Here is a 21,880-nt window from a genome sequence, read left to right on the forward strand (position 1 = left end):
AAAGTTTTAAAAATTTAGTTAGAAAAGTATCGTAAAATTAATGAGTATCAGAAAAATGTTGGAATGAAATTATTTGGCTTTAGCAGAAATGTTAAAAAGAATTATGTAAGAATATGTTATGGTTAAAAGAATTCGGTATAAATAAGATTTAAGTTTTAAGTTTTAGGGTTTTTTATGGTAAGATAAGGTTAAAATAGATTAAGGTAATTTAATGACAGAATATTGTGAAAGATGGAAAGGATTTGCTGAGATAATTAACAACTAGAATACAAAAAAGGGAGGTGTGAGGAGGTCGATGAAATAAGTTAATGAAAGTTAAGGATTTGGGAATATTGGACTTGTTTTTAAATTTGTTGTATATTTTTGTTTTTTGATTGTGTTGCATTGTGTGTTTTGTTTTTTCTTTTTGATTTTGGTTTTTATGGATTTGTATTGTTTAATTGTTACTTTTATCTACTTTTTTCTTTCTTTTTCTCTTTTTCTTGTTTTTTCCTTCTTTTTTCTTTGTAACTTTAAAATTCTCAATAAATATCATTTAAAAAAAAACAAAAAACAAAGTTTAACCATGTAACTTACTCCCAGAAGACGCGGTGGTGGTCGTCAGCTTGGATGGCTTTGGGAATTGGACAAATTCCCAGAAGACAAGGGCTCTCAGTGGCTGCAACCAAAGTCTTCCTTTGACAGCCTCTCATCAGAACTGAAATCCAGGTAAACAATACCTGGCTCAGCCTTAGTCTTGGGCTTCTATTTATCGACTTTCGAACCATAGTGATCCTAAGTCCCCAGCTCCTATTCATTTGGGCAGCCCCCCCCCCCCCCGCTTCCCTGGGGCTACTTGACACCTTCCTGTCCTGAGGCAAGGCAGCATTGAAGAAGTCTGGGGAAGGGAGCTTGCACTGTCAGCTCCTGAACCTGATCTGAGAATTACTTTGCAGCTTTTGTTCTAATATGTCACAATTGGGTTTCTTGGCAGAAAGGTGGTATATAAAGGCAATTGGATAAATAATGAATGCATTAAGTCTGCTTCACCCCCCAAATCAGACTTTATATGCAATGAGGAAAAAACGACTGGGAAATTGCTTGCTGCATCTTCTTGGCCGCAAACCAGTGAGAACGAATGCTCAATGAACGGCCCACATTGTTTAAACTAAGGTTACCATACGCCCCCGTTTCCCGGGGACTGTCCCCGGATTTACAAATCAGTCCCCATACAAAATCCATTGAAGTTGAAAAGCGTCCCTGGATTCATTGAAAAAAATCTGGTAACCTTAGTTTAACCGTCCTGCAAACCTTGTGCAAACAAACCAGGGGGAATGCTCAGTAAACAGGTCATCTGGAAGCAGCCACAGCCTGTTCAAAATCTTCACCAGGCAGCCTTGTTGGTGGCTCAGCCCCAGACCCTGCAATATCCAGCTGGCAAGGATCAGAAGGTGGTGTTCAAAACTACTGGTGTCTGTATTTCTCCAGACAGGTCATCTGTTTCCTCCTGTGCTGTTGCCTGCCAGTCCACAAACTGCGGGTGCATGGGCTGTGCAGTCTGCGGAATGTGGAATACCAATGAGAAACACAATGACCTTCCCTTGGATAATTCTCTGTGCACTCCCGAACACAGAAAGTACCGTAAACAGATGCGGAAAAGGCCAAGGCTCCCGAACCTTTTTGCAGCTAGGAAGGAGGAGGAATTTTGGCAGGTGGAGTGCGTTGTGCTGCAGCGCTGGAAGAGAGCGAGAGAAGAAGCCGCTGCAAAATACTACCACTTTAAAATGTTCAGAAAGGCCTGTCCTACTTCAACATTTGACTGCCCTAGAAGCTTTGAAAGAAGTTGCCGACTTCTGCATATAAGAAGCCTGCTGTGGTTCCTATTCTTTTCTTTTGCGCTCCATTCTGTGACGCCTGCCTATCAGTTTTCTTTCGCAGAGTCCTGATTAAGCGGCTGCATTTGTCGCTCCCACTGTCACGGCCCCTGCAGGTTGTACCAGGCAGATGTTGAGGCTTTAATGAGCCATTGTCCGCAGAATGAGAAACTCTGTAAGATCCAGAGTCCTTGAACTCGTAGGCAACATCTTGGAAACACGGTTTCATTGTTTGTATGCTAATGTTCTATGTGAAAAGCTCCTGCTACTCAAGGCTTCTGCGCCAGAAGGCTGAGATTCCTCCACTGGGCAAAAAGATGTCAAAGACTCCTAATAGGAAATGTTCTATTAAATGAGATTATACACAGCTAACCAAAAGATTTGCTTTCGGGAAAAGTTAAAGCTGGATTTTTGTTAAAGTTTTCTGTGAAAGAGATCCCCCAGGAGTCTGGGATCCAGCATGCAGAACTGTTGTCTACAATCAATCCCAGCATAGATTTCATTTCCATATATCTGAAAGTCGCTTTGGGACTTTCTTAGTCATGGGACTTAAAGAATAAATTTAGTAAAACTAGGATTTATTATTATTATTATTATTAATAATAATAATAATAACAACAACAACAACTTGTCCTTTTTCCAGAAAGAGTCCCGGATGGCAAACACATGCACAATTTAAAAACTAAAACATTCTAAATCAGTTAAAACATCATTAAAAAAAACTCTATTACAATTAAAATTATCTGAAAGCACTTTCGGTTTAAAGCATTCTAAAACACATTCAGTTAAAAACATTATTCCATCTGATGATCATGACATTTCCAGCAACAGTATTCTTCAGTTCCCAAATGTCTGGGTAAAGAGGAATGTTTTCAAATTCCTCCTGAAAGTTAATAATGATGGAGACAGGCACACCTCACCAGGAAGGACATTCCAAACTGGGGCGCCATCACTGAAAAGGCCCTGTCACAGGTAAGCACCAGCCTCTAGTGGTGGCAGCAGCACCAACAAGGCCTCACCTGACCATTGTAAAGTCCAAGGCGGTTGGTATTGGAGAAGGCACTCTTTGGAGTACTTGCGTCCCAAGCCCTAAATATATCTGTGGTATTACATGCCCCACCCCCAATGTCTATAAGCAGTGAGAAATGTCCCAGTAGTTAGTAGAGTTTGGCTTCCTTTGGAAGGAGAGATTCACAGGAGACTTATTGCCTTTTTGTAATGTTTTATTTATTTACAAATATACAAAATATAGAACAGGTGGAAACAGTCTGCACACACTCCAAGCAAGGAAATAACCCTGCTCCCTGCATGTGAGATACCCAGAGAAAGAGATACCTGCTTTAAAAGTGTCAAATACAGCTGCTTTAAAGGTGCTGGGAACCTTTGTGCTGAAGAACAGGATATGATTCTAATACAAGGAAGAAGGCACACTTATCACTGTGCTTTTGCCCTCATTGGAACGCTGGGATAAGTCAATGCAGAATACTCCCTGCCTTTCTATCTAACTGAAAGGGCTAGAGACTCCTCTAAAAATTAAACATTTGGAGAAGTCGGAATGATCTCCGAGAAGGGGCCATGCCTTTGCAGGCCATGCTCTCTGGGGCTGATAGTAGCCCCTCTCCAGAATTAGTTATGCCGAGTGCACCCGTTTGTGGTTCAAAGAGCAATGGAAGTAGCGGCTTGGTCCTTCTGTTCCGTAAGGGTCACCAAGATCAGCAAGGTGCTTTGTGGCCAGAAGGTGGCTGGCTGTTCGCTGGTGCTGTTTCCCAAGACGGTGCATAGCACACAGCTGTTGCCGCCGCTGAGATACTTGCTGCAGACACTGCGTCGTAGAAGGACGTCCCAGCCAGGGTACCTTGAAGGAGGCAGCAGCAGAGCTTCAGGTGGTAGCCACAGACTGGGATCAGGCCTCCCAAAAGGGATGAGGGCGCTGACAGAGTCAGTCCAGGTATTTATTTATTTATTCATCAACTTAATGTAAAGTCTATCAAACCTAGACCCTGGCAGACTGACAGCTCTTATAAAAAAGGTAAAGGTAAAGGACTTCTGGACAGTTAAGTTCAGTCAAAGGCAACTACAGTGGTACCTCGGGTTACATACGCTTCAGGTTACATACACGTCAGGTTACAGACTCCGCTAACCCAAAAATATTGCTTCAGGTTAAGAACTTTGCTTCATGATGAGAACAGAAATCGTGCTCCAGCGGCGCAGCAGCAGCAGGAGGCCCCATTAGCTAAAGTGGTGCTTCAGGTTAAGAACAGTTTCAGGTTAAGTACGGACCTCTGGAACGAATTAAGTACTTAACCCGAGGTACCACTGTATGGGATTGTGGCGCTCATCTCACTGTCAGGCCGAGGGAGCTGGCATTTGACGCAGACAGCTTTCCGGGTCATGTGACCAGCATGACTAAATCACTTCTGGCTCAACGGGACACCGTGACGGAAACCAGAGTGCATGGAAACGCCGGTACCTATTTATCTACTTGCACTGGCGTGCTTTTTAACTGCTAGGTTGGCAGGAGCAGGGACAGAGCAACGGGAGCTCACCCCATCAAGGGGATTTGAACCGCCAACCTTCTGATCAGCAAGCCCAAGAGGCTCAGTGGTTTAGAACACAGCGCCACCCGTGTCCCATTGGCATAAGCTCTTATGGGCTAAAGCTCACTGCATCAGATGCAGGACTACTGCGTGACTCACGAGGCTTTCTTTGGCTCCTGTTAGCATCTGAGGTGAAGAAAGTGAGCAGTGAAGATTTTATCTAATCAGAATTTTGTAGGATTGGGGATCTCTTTCACCCACTTCAGGAAAATAAATATCCATGCAATCAGCTGGCTGATTTAGGGATCCCAGCTTGGAAGCTGTCAGGAGGCCACCCATGACTCACATTTCCCTGTTCCACACTAATACTTATGTGATGTCCGCTAAATGACAGGCCAAAAAGAAGATGGAGAGATGTGGGTGTTCATTCCACAGTGTTTAAAGCCTGTTCAGTTGCTCAGAATGGCAAAGTCAGCACAGGAAACCAGTTAAGAGAGAAAGGCCATTCACTCACAGTGGGGTGCAAACCAGGACTACGGCTGAGAGAAGTTAGGACATGCTAGGCCTCAGAACAAAACATAAACTTTATATTTTTGTTATTGCTTTGTTATGTTTCCTTAAATTACTGTAAGCTGGCCCGAGCATCAGAACAGCAACTGGAGGGTGGCATAAAAGGTTAAATTGCAGTTTAAAAAGCACCTGTGATGCTAGGTTCAATTCCCGGTGTCTCCACCTCCGGGCAGAACTTGGAAATTCCCCTCTCTGAAACCCACAGGATTTCTCCTCACAGGCATCTGGTTGGCCACTGTGAGAACAGGATGCTGGACTGGTTGGGCCATTGGCCTGATCCAGCAGTGTTCTTCTAAATGGCCTCGGCTCAGTATACCTGAAGGAGCATCTCCACCCCCATCGTTCTGCCCGGACGCTGAGGTCCAGCGCCAAGGGCCCTCTGGCGGTTCCCTCATTGCGAGAAGCAAAGCTACAGGGAACCAGGCAGAGGGCCTTCTTGGCAGTGGCGCCCGCCCTGTGGAATGCCCTCCCACCAGGTGTCAAAGAGAAAAATAACTACCTGACATTCAGAAGACATCTTAAGGCAGCCCTGTTCAGGGAACTTTTTAATGTGTGACATTTTTATGTATTTTTAATCTTTGTTGGAAGCTGCCCAAAGTGGCTGGGGAAACCCAGCCAGATGGGCAGGGTACAAATAATAAATTATTATTATTATTATTATTATTATTATTATTATTATTATTACTGTTTTTGAAGCCTGAAGAGCCAGTCAGAATAAAAACTACTGAGCAAAATGAACCAGTGGTCCGGCTCCTAACAGGTTAATAGATAGGTATTGAAGAAGTCTTTAAGACAGATATGAGAGGGGTAGCAGTGTGACAGTAAAATAATAGTTCCTAGACACATCTGGGTTTTCTGTAGGGTCTGGTCCCAAGCATCCCTCTCACCTGCTGAGAGAGTGAGTGGCCCTTCTTAGCTGCTGCAGCCTCACGCTGGCGTTTGGGTTCCTCGTGCAGGGCCTTCCAGACCTCCTCAGCACCCATATCTGTGGAGCAGGGTGGTTTTTTTAAAAAGTGTGAATGTCACTTAGAGACTCTTTTTATGTGGCAACAAGCGACTCATAAATCAAAAGCAATCAAATCAAAACACAAAACGCTTTCCCCCCAAAGAGATACTTGGAATTAAAGGAGACTTTTCATGAGACAAGTGAATCTCCACACAGCCCACCGCAATCACTTCACCTCATGAGTCACGACAAGAAAAAGAAAAAAATTCATCTGATAATTTGGCAGCCATAACTGGTCGTGACTGAGTTTCTGAATCTGATGCACACACATACACAGCTGTTGGTGTAGCAGCCTGTTAGCAGACTGACGTGAAGGGAATTTCAGGGGATCACCCATTTCACTGCCGGCCACATAGCTTACGGGCTCCCTGCCTGGCAAGCAACCAGGTGGGAGGCATGATGAGGGCTTATTTATACCCCGCCCATCTGGCTGGGTTTCCCCAATAGAATACAGTGGTACCTCAGGTTAAGTACTTAATTCGTTCCGGAGGTCCGTTCTTAACCTGAAAATGTTCTTAACCTGAAGCACCACTTTAGCTAATGGGGCCTCCCACTGCTGCCGTGCCGCCGGAGCACAATTTCTGTTCTCATCCTGAAGCAAAGTTCTTAACCTGAAGCACTATTTCAGGGTTAGCGGAGTCTGTAACCTGAAGCGTATGTAACCTGAAGCGTATGTAACCTAAGGTACCACTGTATTAAAAACACAGAGGGTGCCTTCGCCAATGGCCCTCTGGAACCTGGGGCTCAAACCGCTCCTCATACATAGCAGCACGTTCTGATGCTCTGTGCTAATTAACTCGAAACAAGGAACCACCTCATGGTTTGAAAACGGTTCACAGTCCCACTTTATCATCAGAGATTCGGGGTTGCAGGGAGTTGAACACCCATTTCTATTTCTGCTGCAAAGTCCCTGTCCTCTGTCAGGAGCTCGTCCTACACTCAAGTAGGACCCTGGCAGAGAGACATGCCCGACTGGCATGTTCTCTCCCTCCTGGTCAATCGTTCAGGAGCTTCAAAAGCTTTCTTCTGCCCAAACATCACAGCGACCGATGCCAACAGACATCAGAACACTTAGGGATCTGCAGAGTCTTCACAGCTTGCGTGACAGACCTCAGCAACTCAGCATTTTGGCTAATCTACTTTATTAACCTATAAACACACACGGAGCACTGCAACGCGGCTCCCTCTCTCTCTAGCATCAGACAGCAAAGAGAAAAAAAGCACAAAGGACAATAGTCCCACTTCATGGAACACAGTAACACAAACATCTTGTCTCTGTCACTTCCCACTCTGTGGAGTCAAAACATATACCGTCATGTGATAGACAACAATCCCATGACTGCAGTCATAGAGCAGGAATTCTAACATCCTCAGCTTCCTAGAGCTGTCCAATCAGCACAAAAGGGGAGATTTTCAGCCAACGGGAATTCTTCTCATCCTTTGTGCTGATTGGAGACCATCACAGTGAAAGGAGGAGAGTCGACTACTGAGGATCGGTTCCTGGGGTCACTCTAGAGAAGACACGAGAAAAGAACACAGAGGAGTTGCTACTTCCTATGTTCCAAAGATAAGCATTTAGGGACACTGAAAACACAAGGTATTTCAGTTTGACTGATTATTTAATTTGTGTACCACTCAATACATTAAAAATATCTCCAAGCAGTGTACAAAAGAACTGAAGCAACAACAGGCAACTTAACAAAATATTACAAAAAGACCCAGTTAGATAGAAAAATGTGACATTAATACCAAGTTACTAGTATATTAAAAAATCAGTATCGGTTTATTTTTCCTTCTGACACACCCTCCCACTCAGCCTCTAAGTTCTCACTCAGGGTCCAAACAAATTCTCAGCTCACCCACAAAAGTCTCGCAATGAGAAGAGTGCCTGGAAACAGCAGGCATCACCCTAGTCTCTTGCTCTGGACTTGCGTTTTATGGGCAAGCCCAAGGTGAATGGTATTTCCTCAGGCTGCCCACAGCTGTGTCCCATTCATCTGCACTCCTTGCACCCAGTTCGAGGTGTAGCAGGTTTGTTGAGTTTCCTAGAGGGTCCAAAGGATGGGTTTCAAGGGAATGGCGAAGTGCAATGGAACGGCAAGGAAAACACAACTTTAAGTAGCTCCAAAAGATTTGGAGCCCTCCAAATGATTTGCCCTGAGCACAGAAAATAGATCTAGCTGAAAGGCAACACGTGGAGATCAGCATGGATTTTTTGTGCTGTATCCCATCCTTATTATTGTTGTATAATATTGTTTCATAATCTTAGAAGGGAGAGTGACTGTGGGGCAGGGGGGAGGGGAGGTCTGTGAATATTACTTCTGAATTTGCCACTACACTACCGGACTGGGATGAAGAGGCAAAGTAGCCAAAAAGTTCCTATGAAGCAGCATAAAAGGTAAAGGTAAAGGGACCCCTGACCATTAGGTCCAGTTGTGGACGACTCTGGGGTTGCGGCGCTCATCTCGCTTTATTGGCCGAGGGAGCCGGCGTACAGCTTCCGGGTCATGTGGCCAGCATGACTAAGCCACTTCTGGCGAACCAGAGCAGCGCATGGAAACGCCGTTTACCTTCCCGCCGGAGCAGTACCTATTTATCTACTTGCACTTTGAGGTGCTTTCGAACTGCTAGGTTGGCAGGAACAGGGACCGAGCAACGGGAGCTCACCCCATCGCGGGGATTCAAACCGCCAACCTTCTGAGCGGCAAGTCCTAGGCTCTGTGGTTTAACCCACAGCGCCACCCGTGTCCCATGAAGCAGCATACACTCACCTAAACCAGTCACCAGCAGGCGCTTCACCCGAGGGCTTACTGGCTGCTCCTTGGTAGGTGGACGCAGGAAGTAGGAGGCTCTCTCTGAGCCCAGCAGCCTGAGGAGAAAGATAACAAGAGGCCATGTTGTCCCTCCCTACTGGAAACACCTACCATCCGGGTTGAGTTTATTAAACTTAGCTCCCTCCCAACAGCAACCCATCCAAGTGTTGAAGGCTGATGAACCTGGGCAAACGGGGCACTGCCCTACCAAACTCACTCTGCTCTCAGCCAGCTCTTGCCTGCCTGCCTTCTTAATTATAACCAGTCTTATGGGTGGCACTGCCTGGCAGCTTCCTCCGTGTTGCCCCTTGTAGATCTCAGCACCGAGGAGGATGGGGCCAAAATTAGTTGGCTCCGCCTGTTATTGGCTCTAGCTCCACCTACTGCTGTCTCCCTGTCTTCTGCTCTACCAGCCATCACTGCATCCAAACCATGATCAGAACCCCACATTTTAGATCAGGCTTCATCATGTCCAGTCTGGGGCCTAGGCACTCATCTATGCTTGCCACATTGGCGTAGTTTAAAAGACACCTGCTTCTTGGGAGAAAAGCAATGACAAACCTACACAGCATCTTAAAAAGCAAAGACATCACCTTGTCAACAAAGGTCCGTATAGTAAAAGCTATGGTTTTCCCAGTAGTGATGTATGGAAGTGAGAGCTGGGCCATAAAGAAGGCTGATCGCCGAAGAATTGATGCTTTTGAATTATCGTGCTGGAGGAGACTCTTGAGAGTCCCATGGACTGCAAGAAGATTAAACCTCTCCATTCTGAAGGAAATCAGCCCTGAGTGCTCACTGGAAGGACAAATCGTGAAGCTGAGGCTCCAGTACTTTGGCCACCTCATGAGAAGAGAAGACTCCCTGGAAAAGACGCTGATGTTGGGAAAGATGGAGGGCACAAGGAGAAGGGGACGACAGAGGACGAGATGGGTGGATAGTGTTCTCGAAGCTACCAGCATGAGTTTGACCAAACTGCGGGAGGCAGTGGAAGACAGGAGTGCCTGGCGTGCTCTGGTCCATGGGGTCATGAAGAGTCGGACACGACTAAACAACTAAACAACAACAACAACAATATATCCTCTAGATGCTGGTTTGATGATGATGATGATGATGATGATGATAATAATAATAATAATAATAACAACAATAATAATAATTTATTACTTATACCCCACCCATCTCCCCAGCCACTCTGGGCGGCTTCCAGCAAGAGATTAAAAATACATTAAAACATCAGTCATTAAAAACTTCCCTAAACAGGGCTGCCTTCAGATGTCTTCTAAACATCAGATAGTTGTTTATTTCTTTGACATCTGATGGGAGGCATTCCACAGGGCCCCGTTTGAGCCACGTTACCAGAGAGATGGCAATTTCAATCTGTTCACCACGGTTCTAGGAAGGTTATTTCCAGCAGACCATTGGTCCTTTCTGTCCCCCAGGGATGTGTAAGAAAATACAGACTGGATCAGACCATCTAGTCCTACTTCCTGTTTCCCACATTGGCCAACTAGATGCCGATGTTTCAAAGCCCAATAGCAGCAACACTCTCCTGATTGTGATCTCCAGCATTTGATATTAAAAGTTGTTGTAGTCTTTTAAAGTTTTGTATAAGTTGCATTGCTGTGCTAAAGCTAGTGATGCATTTTTGAAAAATAGATAAATTGTTTTCAAAAGGAGTGAAGGGAAGAGCACAATGCAGGAGAAATATTAAAATGTAACTCTTACAAGGGCAAACTCTACCCTTGAAATGTTTTATTGTTTGCATTTGTTATATATTATTCAAACATGCTTCCCTCTTGGTTGCAAATTTTCATAAGGCGCTTTAGTGGGTTTAAACAGGTCCGTTTCCTTGCAGATACAATATATTATTCATTCCAGTTTTTGATTAATGAGCTTCCCTTCGCTCCCCAACCTGCAAGCACCTCATTTTATAATTCATTGTACACCTATTTTTAGTGAAGTATTGCTGATTCGTAAAATGCAGGAGGTTCCTTCCAGCCTCTTCTCAACCCACAACTGTGCACTTAAGCCCGTTGATATCAGTAGGACTACTCATGAGAAAGTGCGTGAGGTTGGTGGGGCTTTTGGGGGGTTTTTTAGAGGTTGCATTTCATCTTAAGAACAGGTCTTTGAGGTGGCTAAGAAGAACAATTCCAAATAACAAACTCCATTTAAATTTTAAATAACCAATAACAGGGATAATAAAAACCTATTTATTTTCTTAGTAGATCTATATATCTCCAAAGTTTCTTCTGTCATAGAACTCAGTCCTGTTTAGGGAAGTTTTTAATGTTTGAAGTTTTATTCTGTTTTTAATGTTCTGTTGAAAGCCGCCTCTCTAACCATAATCCCAGTTGCACCACAGCTTGAAAGGCCCTTCTGTCTGTCCCACCAACGTATGAAGCACGTTTGGATAGAACTCAGGAGAGGACCACTCTCCCTCCCAGGTTCTGGAATGCCTTGCCAAGTGAGGCCTAGCTAATTCTGTCTCTAGTGCCCTCCCACAGGCAGGTAAAGACATGTTTATTAGTCAGGCCTTTGACCATGATAAACCAGAAAGCACTCTGTTCTTTTTTTGCTTTTTTGCATATATTTTTTATTAATTTTTCTGTTTCACAATTTAAAATACTCGTTTTAAAATTCTTAAGATATCAGTGACTTCCCTTTTTCTCTTTCCATGGTTCATTTTGCATATCATAAATCCCTGCATATTTTACAAAAACTGCACCATTCAGTATTCCATTATTGCATCCATCAAGACTTATTTACACTGTTGAATTTATCTTAATGCTGCCAGCGTTTTCAGCTGTACACAATTATTTCCCATATTTTCAATAAACGTTTTCCAATTTTCTATAAACGTATGTTCTTCTTGTTCTCTTATTCTATACGTTAAGTCTGCAAACTGTGCATATTCTGTCAACTTACGTAGCCATTCTTCTTTGGTTGGGACTTCGCTCATTTTCCATTTTTGGGCTAACGAAACACGGGCCACAGTAGTGGCATACATACTGTAAATAACCTTTTCTGATACCTGGGAATTTCAGTCTGAATTATCCCCAGCAGGAAGGACTCTGGCTTTTGGGGAAAAGTAGGACGCAGGTGGCGCTGAGGTGTAAACCACTGAGCTTTGGGCTTGCCGATCGGAAGGTCGATTGTTGGAATACCTGCGACAGGGCGAGCTCCCATTGCTCGGTCCCAGCTCCTGCCAACCTAGCAGTTCAAAAGCACGTTCAAAGTGCAAGTAGATAAATAGGTACCACTCTGGCGGGAAGGTAAACGGCGTTTCTGTGGGCTGCTCTGGTTTCTTCAGAAGCAGCTTAGTCCTGCTGGCCACATGACCCAGAAAAGCTGTCTGTGGACAAACGCCGGCTCCCTCGGCCAGTAAAGCGAGATGAGCACCGCAAACCCAGAGTCGTCTGCGACTGGACTTAACTGTCAGGGGTCCTTTACCTTTACCTTTTTACTTTTAAACGTTTTTTTCAATTCATTATGGATCATTTCCCAATACTCTTTTACAAGTTCACCACATATGAAAGAACGTTCCCTCCATCAGATCGGCACTCTGCTCTGATTCCTGTCCCTGACAGGACCGCTCTGTGGGGCTCAGGGCTCTCCCAAACCCTTGACCCAAGTGATAGGTCACTGCTCACCTGTGGAGATACTGTTGATAGTCTGGCAGGGGACTGCTTACAGCTTCCTTCTTCTGAATCCTTCGCAGGTTCCATCTTCCAGACCCATTGGAGTCAGCCCACCTGTGAGAATCTTTGGCACGGGGCCAGACATGGCCTGGATATGTCGTCATAACCTGCTAGAACATCACAGGGATAAAAGCAAAGATTGCACCTGAACTTATTCCTTCCTTCCTGAACTTCCCAGGGCCGGCCTCTATCCCTTCCACTCGCTGCCCCACTTCCCACTTTCTTCACACCAAGAGCAGCCCCTCATTTGCCTATTGGCCTTATGACTTACCTGCCGGATTCTGAGTTTAGGACCTGGTGTGCAGTCATGCAGTACTGTGGCACCCAAGCTCTTTAGGTTTCCTTGTTTGGGCTGTCACCATGGTGCTTTGCCTTCCACCTGCCTCACGAAAGGTAGAAACCAGAACGAAATCACTTCAACACAGGGAGTAAGGAAAGCATAGGCTGCAATCCTATGTGTGAAATTTGGCTGCATGGCTTCGTCAATACTTTGCATGTTTACCTAAAAGAAAGTCACGTTTAACCTAGTGGGACTTGTCTTAGAGTTTAAGCGTGTATAAAAATTTGGATGTGTTACAATGTGCTATTATTTGGGATTAAGTTACGTTGAATTTTTTTATTTACATGAGTGGGAAACCAAGTATTGGCCTGTCTATGGGGTCGAAAATTAAGAATCCCACAGCTTCTCAAACACAGGCTGAGGACACAACATACATTTCAGACAGATTTAAAGCACATTTCTCTACTCAGAGCAACCTGGGAGCCATAGTAATCAAGGCTTTGTTCCCCTCCAGTCTACTTAAGAAGCTCAGCATATGAAGAGGCTAAGCTGGTTGCTCCATCTCAGCCGCATGGCTTTCACAAGCCATTATTGTGTTCCTATAACAGTAATTTAGGAATTTTCACCATTGTAACTAAGCCAAGTTTGACTGCCTTTGCAAATTTATCTGGATGCTGTATGGAAAAGCACCTGAATCTGACATGTGGAGAGTTCGTAAGTAAACCATTTTTAACTTACCGAAGGTGTAATATTTTTTCTGTGCTAAGGGAAGAGGAAAGTTTTGAACTCACGATGGCACATTTTAAAGGTCTAACAGCCTATTTTTTCATTTGGTGATGTTATATCAGGGAATTCTCCTTACCTATTTTTTCCTTGAGCCAACAGGCACTCCTAGCCACAAAGGACACCTGTGTTTCCAGCGGCAGAGCAGGATCCAAGAACATGCACCAAACTAAGCTCAGGATATATCACCTTGAAACTAGCCGATACCGGCATGCAAAGTATAAATAAAATGCACTGAAACATAATGCTTGCCCAGCATGTGCAGAAACAAGTGCATTTTCACTGTACACACGACAAGTTCTGCCGCATCAGATGAAAAGCCTGTCCAGTCACAGTGGCCAACTAGATGGCTATGGGAAGATTTTGCGCACATTTAACATAGCGTCCAAAAAAGGGCTTCCCAATGCCTTTGCAACTTCTGCATCGCGCAAGCCTACATATTCCTTCTCTCAAAACCTTTCAGGGTTTTTTTTGCTACCCACACACTTCAACAGTTTATCTGTTGCTCATAACACCTTCTGCAGCTGTCACCCTAGTATTTGCCCTCTGTACATTTCAGATTCTGAGAAGAAAATGAAAACCACCCCTTCCTGCTACAAAGGAGTTTTCAGATTAAAGGAGGGGATGGGAATTTTCATTTCTTCAGCTTCGGCTTTTGCGTTTCACGAGGCCTGAAGCGCTTCAGAGCTTGGGGGGGGGGGCGGTGCAGGGAGAGCAAAGTGTTTTGCTTGGCCAAAGTCCTGGCAGGTGGTTAGTGGGGGCCCGACTGTTAATAATTCCCAGCTAGAATAGGGGGTTTGGAAGACTTTTGTTTGTGTGTGGGGAGGGGAAAGCTCCCCCCTCCCCATAGTGGGAAGAAACTCCATGCGAGGAAAGCTTTACAATAAGGCACATTCAACGGCAAGAACGAGAGGAGGTAGAGAGAGAGAGAAAGAAGAGAGATCAAGGGTGAATGGGGCTGTCTGATTAAATGAGGTCTGAAAGGAGAGAGCGGGCCATTCACAACAGGAACGAAGCCTTCACCGGTAACAACTCAGACTTAATCCAGGGAAGATGGGGAGGGGGGACGGCTGTAGAACTCCATGTAAGATTTCCAGCCCGATTCTGTGTGGGCTGTTGCTTGTCGTGGACAGCGTGATGCCAAAATCACATCCATGTGTCCCACAGAGGTGAGCTGGACCACCCTAATCTTGAAGCTACTTCTCAGGCAGAGGGTTCCAGAAGGGCAGTTATTTTCCTGAGTCTAACACCCCCTCCACTTTCTTCTTCCAACTAGGCCAGGCATGGCCAAACTTGACCCTCCAGCTGTTCTGGGACTACAAATCCCACCATCCCTAGTGAAATATACTCGGAGTTGATAGTGGATTTCATGCTCTTTATTCAGCTCATAGTGGTGAGGAGGAATGGAAGTTCCCCCTGAATGTCTGCTTTATATACATTATTTACACAATGGGCCCCACCTGATTGGCTAATTCCGGGATTCACCTGTAGGCCAATCTGGTTGTGGATTCACTTCCACCTGGAGCTGGATTGGGTGGCTCCTGTGGACCAATCAGACTGCTGCATTCTGGACCCTATTGTTCTGGGCCAATCAGAGTGCTGCCTTTTGGATCCTATTCAACTCAGTACATAACACCTAGCTAACAGGACCAATGGTCAGGGATGATGGGAATTGTACTCCCAAAACAGCTGGAGGGCCAAGTTTGGGCATGCCTGAACTAGGCCAAGACACTGCGTTGCCTGAGGCAGAGGAGAAGGTGGTGCCCCCTCTACTAAAACTGACTGAAACAGCAGCTGGATCTTTTCTGCAATACGGGCAATGGGGCTGCGTTCTTCCTTACCCCTCACAGAGCTACAGGTCCCAGCACCCTTAAACTATAGCTCCCATGATTCTTGGGGGAGGGGAGAGATGTGCCTTATCATGTGTGCATAGCCTCAGTTGCACCCTCAACAATGTCTTCCAACAATTCCCAGCATTCTCAGTTCCCCATGCTCTCTCCATAGTGGCATTCTTGGTAGTGGCGCCTGCCCTATGGAATGGCCTCCACTCAGATGTCAAGGAAATAAACAACTACCTGACTTTTAGAAGACATCTGAAGCCAGCCTTGTTTAGGGAAGTTTTTAATGTCTGAGGTTTTATCGTGTTTTTAATATTCTGTTGGGAGTCGCCCAGAGTGGCTGGGGAAACCAAGCCAGATGGGCAGGGTATAATTATTATTATTATTATTATTATTTCCATCACCTCACGGTGCCAAAGGTAGGGTGGTGGAATTTTGACTTTTTTGATTCCAGGATGAAAATCTCTTAAAGCTACCACTCATAGGTCCTTGCGAATGTATGCAAATTTCAAACCAAGTACAGGTTAAAAACCCTTACCAAAAGATAATGGAAAAATACTAAAGATGGAAATATTAAAATCTTAAAGATGGAAATATTTCTAGCCCACTTTTGCTGTTTTACTGCTAAAAGTTCCCTATATTATCCATAAAAAATATAAAACAATTTGTTTGTTTTTTTAAACATTTATTTTTATTGAATTTTCAGAGAAAAGACAGTGTCAGCATAAAAAATCTTGGCCAGCTGCAAACTGAAACCATGAGATAGACTCCTGAGAGAAAGCAGATCCTCTCATTACTAACACTTATTCAACAGAAATTCAGACCAAATCTTGCCTGGCTGAGACAATGATTATGCTTCATGCCAGGATTCTGGAAAGCAGACCAAACCAGGGTTGTTTAAAAAAGCTTGGCTCTTCCAGGGTGGCGCCATCAGCAATGGCGGACTCCCTCTGAATTGGAGGGACTAGCTCCGCGTGAAACGGGTCTTCTCCGCTACAGCGAAGCGGGGACCCTTTTAAAAATCACAGGCGGATGAAGCCTGTGACCATGGGACTCGGCGGGCACCCTTAGCGCCCCCCCCAACCCGCAAAGGAACCCACTAACGGGCTCCGAAGCGAAGAGGGGGAAGTGGCGCGGTGCTGTGAGTCAACTGCTTCTTCCGTGGAGCGAAGCCGCACAGCTGTTGCCGGAGAGCGCTGCCTTTTTCCTGGGACAAATTGGCTTCTAAAATAAGCACCCGTGAGTACTTAAACTTTGAACAATTGGACTTTAAATAAGGACTTGCGAGCAGAAAGGAATTGGACTTAAAAATTTTACTTCAATTTGGTACTGAAACGGGAAGGTCTAAACAGGAAGTCAGCCTTCCGTTTCTTTGTAGACAGAATAAAGCAAAGACAACGTAAACTAGAGCTCAGACAATCGCCTCTAAAGGATTGGCTTTCATCATTTAAAATTGTTGAACCCCCCTTCGGCAGCAGGAGAAGAAGGGGGATCTTTTCTGGACTGTTTAAACCTGCAGAAGTGAGTTTAAAGTAAAGTAACTTTCCACCGTCCTGATCCTGGAGCGGGGTGTCAGGACTGACGTTTGAAGCTCATTGACCAGAAACAAGCGCTTTTGACAGATAGCTAAAAGAAGAGGAACATAGTGATTCCATTGTTTCTTTCGCATCTTAAAGGAACAAATATTGACAAAATATCGGAAAAAAGGAAACTCTGTTGCTAGACTTGCCTTTAAAAGAAAGATTAAACAGAAGTTTTCCCCCTAGAGGGAGACTGTGAAACTGTAACCAACTCCTGGGAGCTGGCACCTGTTACAGATTACAATCGTGGGAATAGACATCTGACCTTCAGGACAATGTATTCAGAAGCTCTGTTGTGTGCTTTCTATAAAACAAATGCCCTACTGGAACAGTTACATGAGAAGACGAATTTGATGGCTGATTCAATTAGAAATTTTGAACAGGCCGTGGGAAATTTTGAACAGGCAGTGGGAAATTTTGAACAGGCAGTGGGAAAATATGTGGAGCCCACCCAGGAATTAAATCAGGAGTGTGTCCTGACAGAACAGGCCCAACAGGAATATCAGCTTTCGGATTTGACAAATGAACTTGGAAAAAGCCAGATTTGGAAAGAAAAAGTTTGGTTTGGTTTGGAAATGGGGGGTTGGATAGACCCTCCTATGCAGGGATGTTTGGACTTTTCAAGTCCGGCAATGGGCCGTGAGATGTTTGGGATTGTGGGGGCTCTTAATTTTGGAGGGATTCTGAAACATGTTTTTAAATACCACATGGAATTTAGTGTCGATTATGGAAAAGGGGCTGATCTGTCGAGAAGGGTCAAAAATATTGCTAAGTTGGAGTTCCCACGAGTGAAAGGAGCAGGAGACAAAGGAAAATACAGCTATAAATATGAAGAAGAGCCGTGGAAGGGACATGGAAGGGACTTAAGGGCCTCGAATATAAGATTACCAGGTTAATGCGCCAGATTGATGGGATAATAAGGACTGACAAAACCCGGGACCAGGAGGAAGGGACGCTGGATGAAGATTGGATTTGTTTTTATTTCTTTTTTTCACTACTAGGACTGTTTTATAAAATTGATGAATGTTAGAAAAATGTTGGAATGAAATTACTTGGCTTTAGGAAAAATGCTTAAAGAATTATGCAAGAATATTATGGTTATGAGAAGTTGGTAAAAATAAGATTTAAGTTTTAAATCTCAAGGTGTTTTTTTTTATAGTAAGATAAGATTAAAATAGTTTAAGGTAATGTAATGACAGAATATTATGAAATATGGAAAGGATTTGCTGTGACAATTAACAAACAGGATACAAGGAAGGGGAGGAGGAGGAGGTCAAGGAAAGAGGGTAATGACAGTTGAGGAGTTGAGAATAATGGATTTGTTTTTAAATGTTTTTAAATGCTTGTGGTGTATTTTTGTTTTTTTCTTTCTTATTTTGAATTTGTATATGTATGGTTGGAAGTGGTTTGTTTTTCTCTTTTTCTACTTTGTTTTTTTTTTTTGTAACTTTAAAAAAAAATTTTTTCCCCAATAAATATCATTTAAAAAATAAAATAAAAAAAGCTTAACAACTTTTGTGTCCCGTATTTTACTTCTAGAAATATGGCAACCCTAACTCAGCAAAGATCTAGTGCTGATTTACCCATGCCTGTACAACAGCCAACATCTCTTACCTCAGGGCCTTGTCCCTCCCTTAAAAGTATGCTGTTTGAAGTGATGTTAGGTGATAAAAGCAAAACTTGAGGACAAAGCGCATGCAGACCAAATGGAACGGAGTAATATTTACGATGTGACCTGTGCCATCTGCTGGCTTTTGAAAGGAATGCAGATCAAACAACAAAAACGTTGTTTAAAGGTTAAAGGAGCACTTTCTGAGGCACTGCAACCTCTGAACACGAGTTGCTGGAAATTGCAGGTGTTGTGCTCATGTCCACACCTCGTAGGCTTCCCACAGGTATCTGGTCAGCCACTGTGAGAGCAAAATGGTGGAGTAGACAGGCCATTGGCTGAACCAGAAGCCTCTTAAGGCCTCTGCAGGCATATTTGTAATTCTGGGTACCACACCGTTGATTCTGCCTCTAGACTGCATCTTGGGAAATTTAGGGAGATTGCAGATAGTTTGGCGCATGAAGAAGTTAGAATATCCCGAGAACTGAACTGGTGTGGGAGAACACTTTTAAATGCTGGAAGTTTCTCAGTATTGCAAGACTCAGTTGGTTATAATAATAATAATTTGTTATTTATACCCTACCCATCTGGCTGGGTTTCCCCAGCCACTCTGGGCGGCTCCCAACAGAATATTAAAAACATGATGAAACATCAGACATTAAAAACTTCCCTAAACAGGGCTGCCTTCAGATGTCTTCTAAAAACCAGAAAGTTGTTTATTTCCTTGACATCTGATGGGAGGGCGTTCCACAGGGCAGGCGCCACTACTGAGAAGGCCCTCAGCCTGGTTCCCTGCAATTTCACTTCTTGTAGTGAGGGAACCGCCAGAAGGCCTTTGGCTCTGGACCTCAGTGTCTGAGCTGGTTGGAGCGTGGTGCTGATAATGCCAAGGTTGCAGGTTCGATCGCCTTATGGGACAGCAGCATATTCCTGCAATGCAGGGGGTTGGACTAGACGATCCTCAGGGTCCCTTCCAACGCTACCGTTCTATGATTCTCTATCATTCTCCGAGAGAGGTATAGCAATATTGAAAGCCTTTTGGGCCATGTAGTAGGTGCACTGAAAGAACTGGAGCCACAATATTTAATTCAAATACATTTCCATCCTAAACCCAGCAGCAAGTCAACCCTCTATCCAATTAAAAGTGGGCGAAGTATTTTACTTGTGTGTCGCCTTTGTGCTTTGGTTCCCCACCGGCAACCTTTTATTTCTTCCTCAAGCTCATTCTGGGAGCGGGGCCAGCCAACCTCTTCAGTAGCCACACAGAGGAAGACGACAAGAATTATCTTCTCTGAATCCTGGGACGGCCAGTATTGTTCCATTCAACGCTCGCTCCCCAAGACTTCTTCAAAGAAATGTTGGATCTTTGGGCTGATAACTAAATAAAAAAATTTAAGCTGCCAAGATGAAACACATTGGGGGGGGGCTTAAGATGGCACCACGTCAAGTTAAAGGTGGCGTTTTCACATGCAGGAGTGGGGAGAAGAGAGTGGGATTGCTGAGGCTGACCCTGACCTACATTCATTCATTTGAAGATTAGAAGCGCCTTGGACCAGTTGCAAAGGGAATGACAGCGACAACTCAGGAAAGGGTGGCCACGGTTCTTTGTGCATCGGTGACTTCGAGACCGGATCTCTGCAATGTGCTGTACGTGGGGGGTTCCTTTGAGCCTGATCTGGAAGCTTCCGTTAGCGCAGAATGATATGGCGTGATGGCAGCCAGCAGTGAGACCCTGTCAGCATATGACGCCTCTGCTCAGAGACCTGCACTGGTTGCCAATTTGGGCCAAGTTCAAGGTGTTACGGTTGGTATATAAAGCCCTTAACAGCTTGGAACCAGCTTAACTGCAAGATTGCCTTACCTCACGTGAGCAGACTTGGCTGCTTCGATCTGCATAACCGGCACTGCTAAAGGTGCCACACGAAACTCAAATCTACCCTTGTAAAAAGAAATCTGGTATTTTAGTGTGGCAGCACCTAAACTTTGGAACTCCCTGCCTATTGTCACCAGGCTTCATTGTACTCTGTTTGATGCCTGCTTAAAACATTCTTGTTTAGACAAGTCTATACAGTGTATCACAGAGATTAGGACTTGCCGATCAGAAGGTCGGCGGTTCGAATCCCCGAGATGGGGTGAGCTCCCATTGCTTGGTCCCAGCTCCTGCCAACCTAGCAGTTCGAAAGCATGTCAAAGTGCAAGTAGATAAATAGGTACTCCTCCGGCGGGAAGGTAAATGGCGTTTCCGTGCACTGCTCTGGTTCGCCAGAAGCGGCTTAGTCATGCTGGCCACATGACCCAGAAGCTGTACGCCGGCTCCCTCAGCCAGTAAAGTGAGATGAGCGCCGCAACCCCAGAGTCGGTCACGACCGGACCTAATGCTCAGGGGTCCCTTTACCTTTACACAGTGTATAGAATATTGACGTGCTTTGATCTAGCTTTCAGCTTATCAATGATTTCATTTTTTTACATGTTTTAAACAGTTGAACACTGTTTTACACGAAGAAATTTGTTGGGGTTTTCTTTCTTTCTGTAAACTGCTTCGATATTTTATCAGTACTGTATATAAATATTGTGAGATGAATTTGGAAAAAGGTTAGAATGGTGTCTAGGCCTGTGCAACTGGGGTACATGTGAGGCGGTTTCCACGCCATTATGTTTCCCAGGCACTCTGAGGGAGCTAGGGCCTGCTGCCATGATCCCCACTTGCTCCCTCCTCCCCTTGGTGTAGCATCCCTGAATAGGCCGTCTAAAAAAGGCCTATTCTCCTAAAAAAAGCCATACTCCTGTGTAAAGACCATGGCTCAGAATCTGTCTCGCGAGCCTGGAAAACATTCTGGCTTTGAGCCACAATTAGCGTATCAGGATATCTACTGCCGCAACAGCTTTAAATTCCATGAACTCGAAACGGACAGGTGTTCTGATTTTCTTTGGCCTCTGCTCATTTCTATCCCTTTTTACAGTACATGTTTCTTTTCCAGATGGTTATCAGCAGGTTTTTGCCCAGTAGATGCACCTGTTTGCAGCAGCAACACACAAACAGGAAAAGTAGACTGTAGCCAGGGTCTTGACCATATAACCTCCACCCCTTCTGGCAATACTGCAAGGCAAACTGCTTTTGGAACTGGGAGGCATTTCAAAAACAGTTTTGTGACATGGGAGTCCACTAAAAAGAACCAAAAGGTAGTCTGACATCTTAGTGGGGTGTGTGCTCCTACTAGAGCTTTATAGATCCCAGCCTATAGCTGCATTTTTCCTTAAGTCAAATATATCTGCTTTTGAAACCCCATCCAGTTGAAAAAGCTTCTTGTGT

At 44.6% G+C, this 21,880-nt stretch overlaps 1 protein-coding gene across 1 annotated transcript; it reads right to left on the bottom strand.

Annotated features, from left to right (window-relative positions):
* Positions 1-3,055: 3,055 nt before the first annotated feature.
* Positions 3,056-20,616, bottom strand: LOC308471647 (uncharacterized protein). Its single transcript, XM_080995923.1, has 6 exons — positions 18,576-20,616; positions 12,752-12,859; positions 12,433-12,590; positions 8,738-8,835; positions 5,848-5,945; positions 3,056-3,708 (listed from the first exon to the last, which is right to left on the bottom strand). Exons 3-6 carry the CDS (start codon positions 12,582-12,584, stop codon positions 3,484-3,486), a joined length of 573 nt encoding a protein of 190 aa, XP_080852049.1. The 5' UTR covers positions 12,585-12,590; positions 12,752-12,859; positions 18,576-20,616; the 3' UTR covers positions 3,056-3,483.
* Between the last annotated feature and the right edge of the window lie 1,264 nt (positions 20,617-21,880).

The sequence above is a fragment of the Podarcis pityusensis genome, assembly GCF_964106645.2.
Source record: "Podarcis pityusensis genome assembly, chromosome: 2".
Classification (NCBI taxonomy): domain Eukaryota; kingdom Metazoa; phylum Chordata; class Lepidosauria; order Squamata; family Lacertidae; genus Podarcis; species Podarcis pityusensis.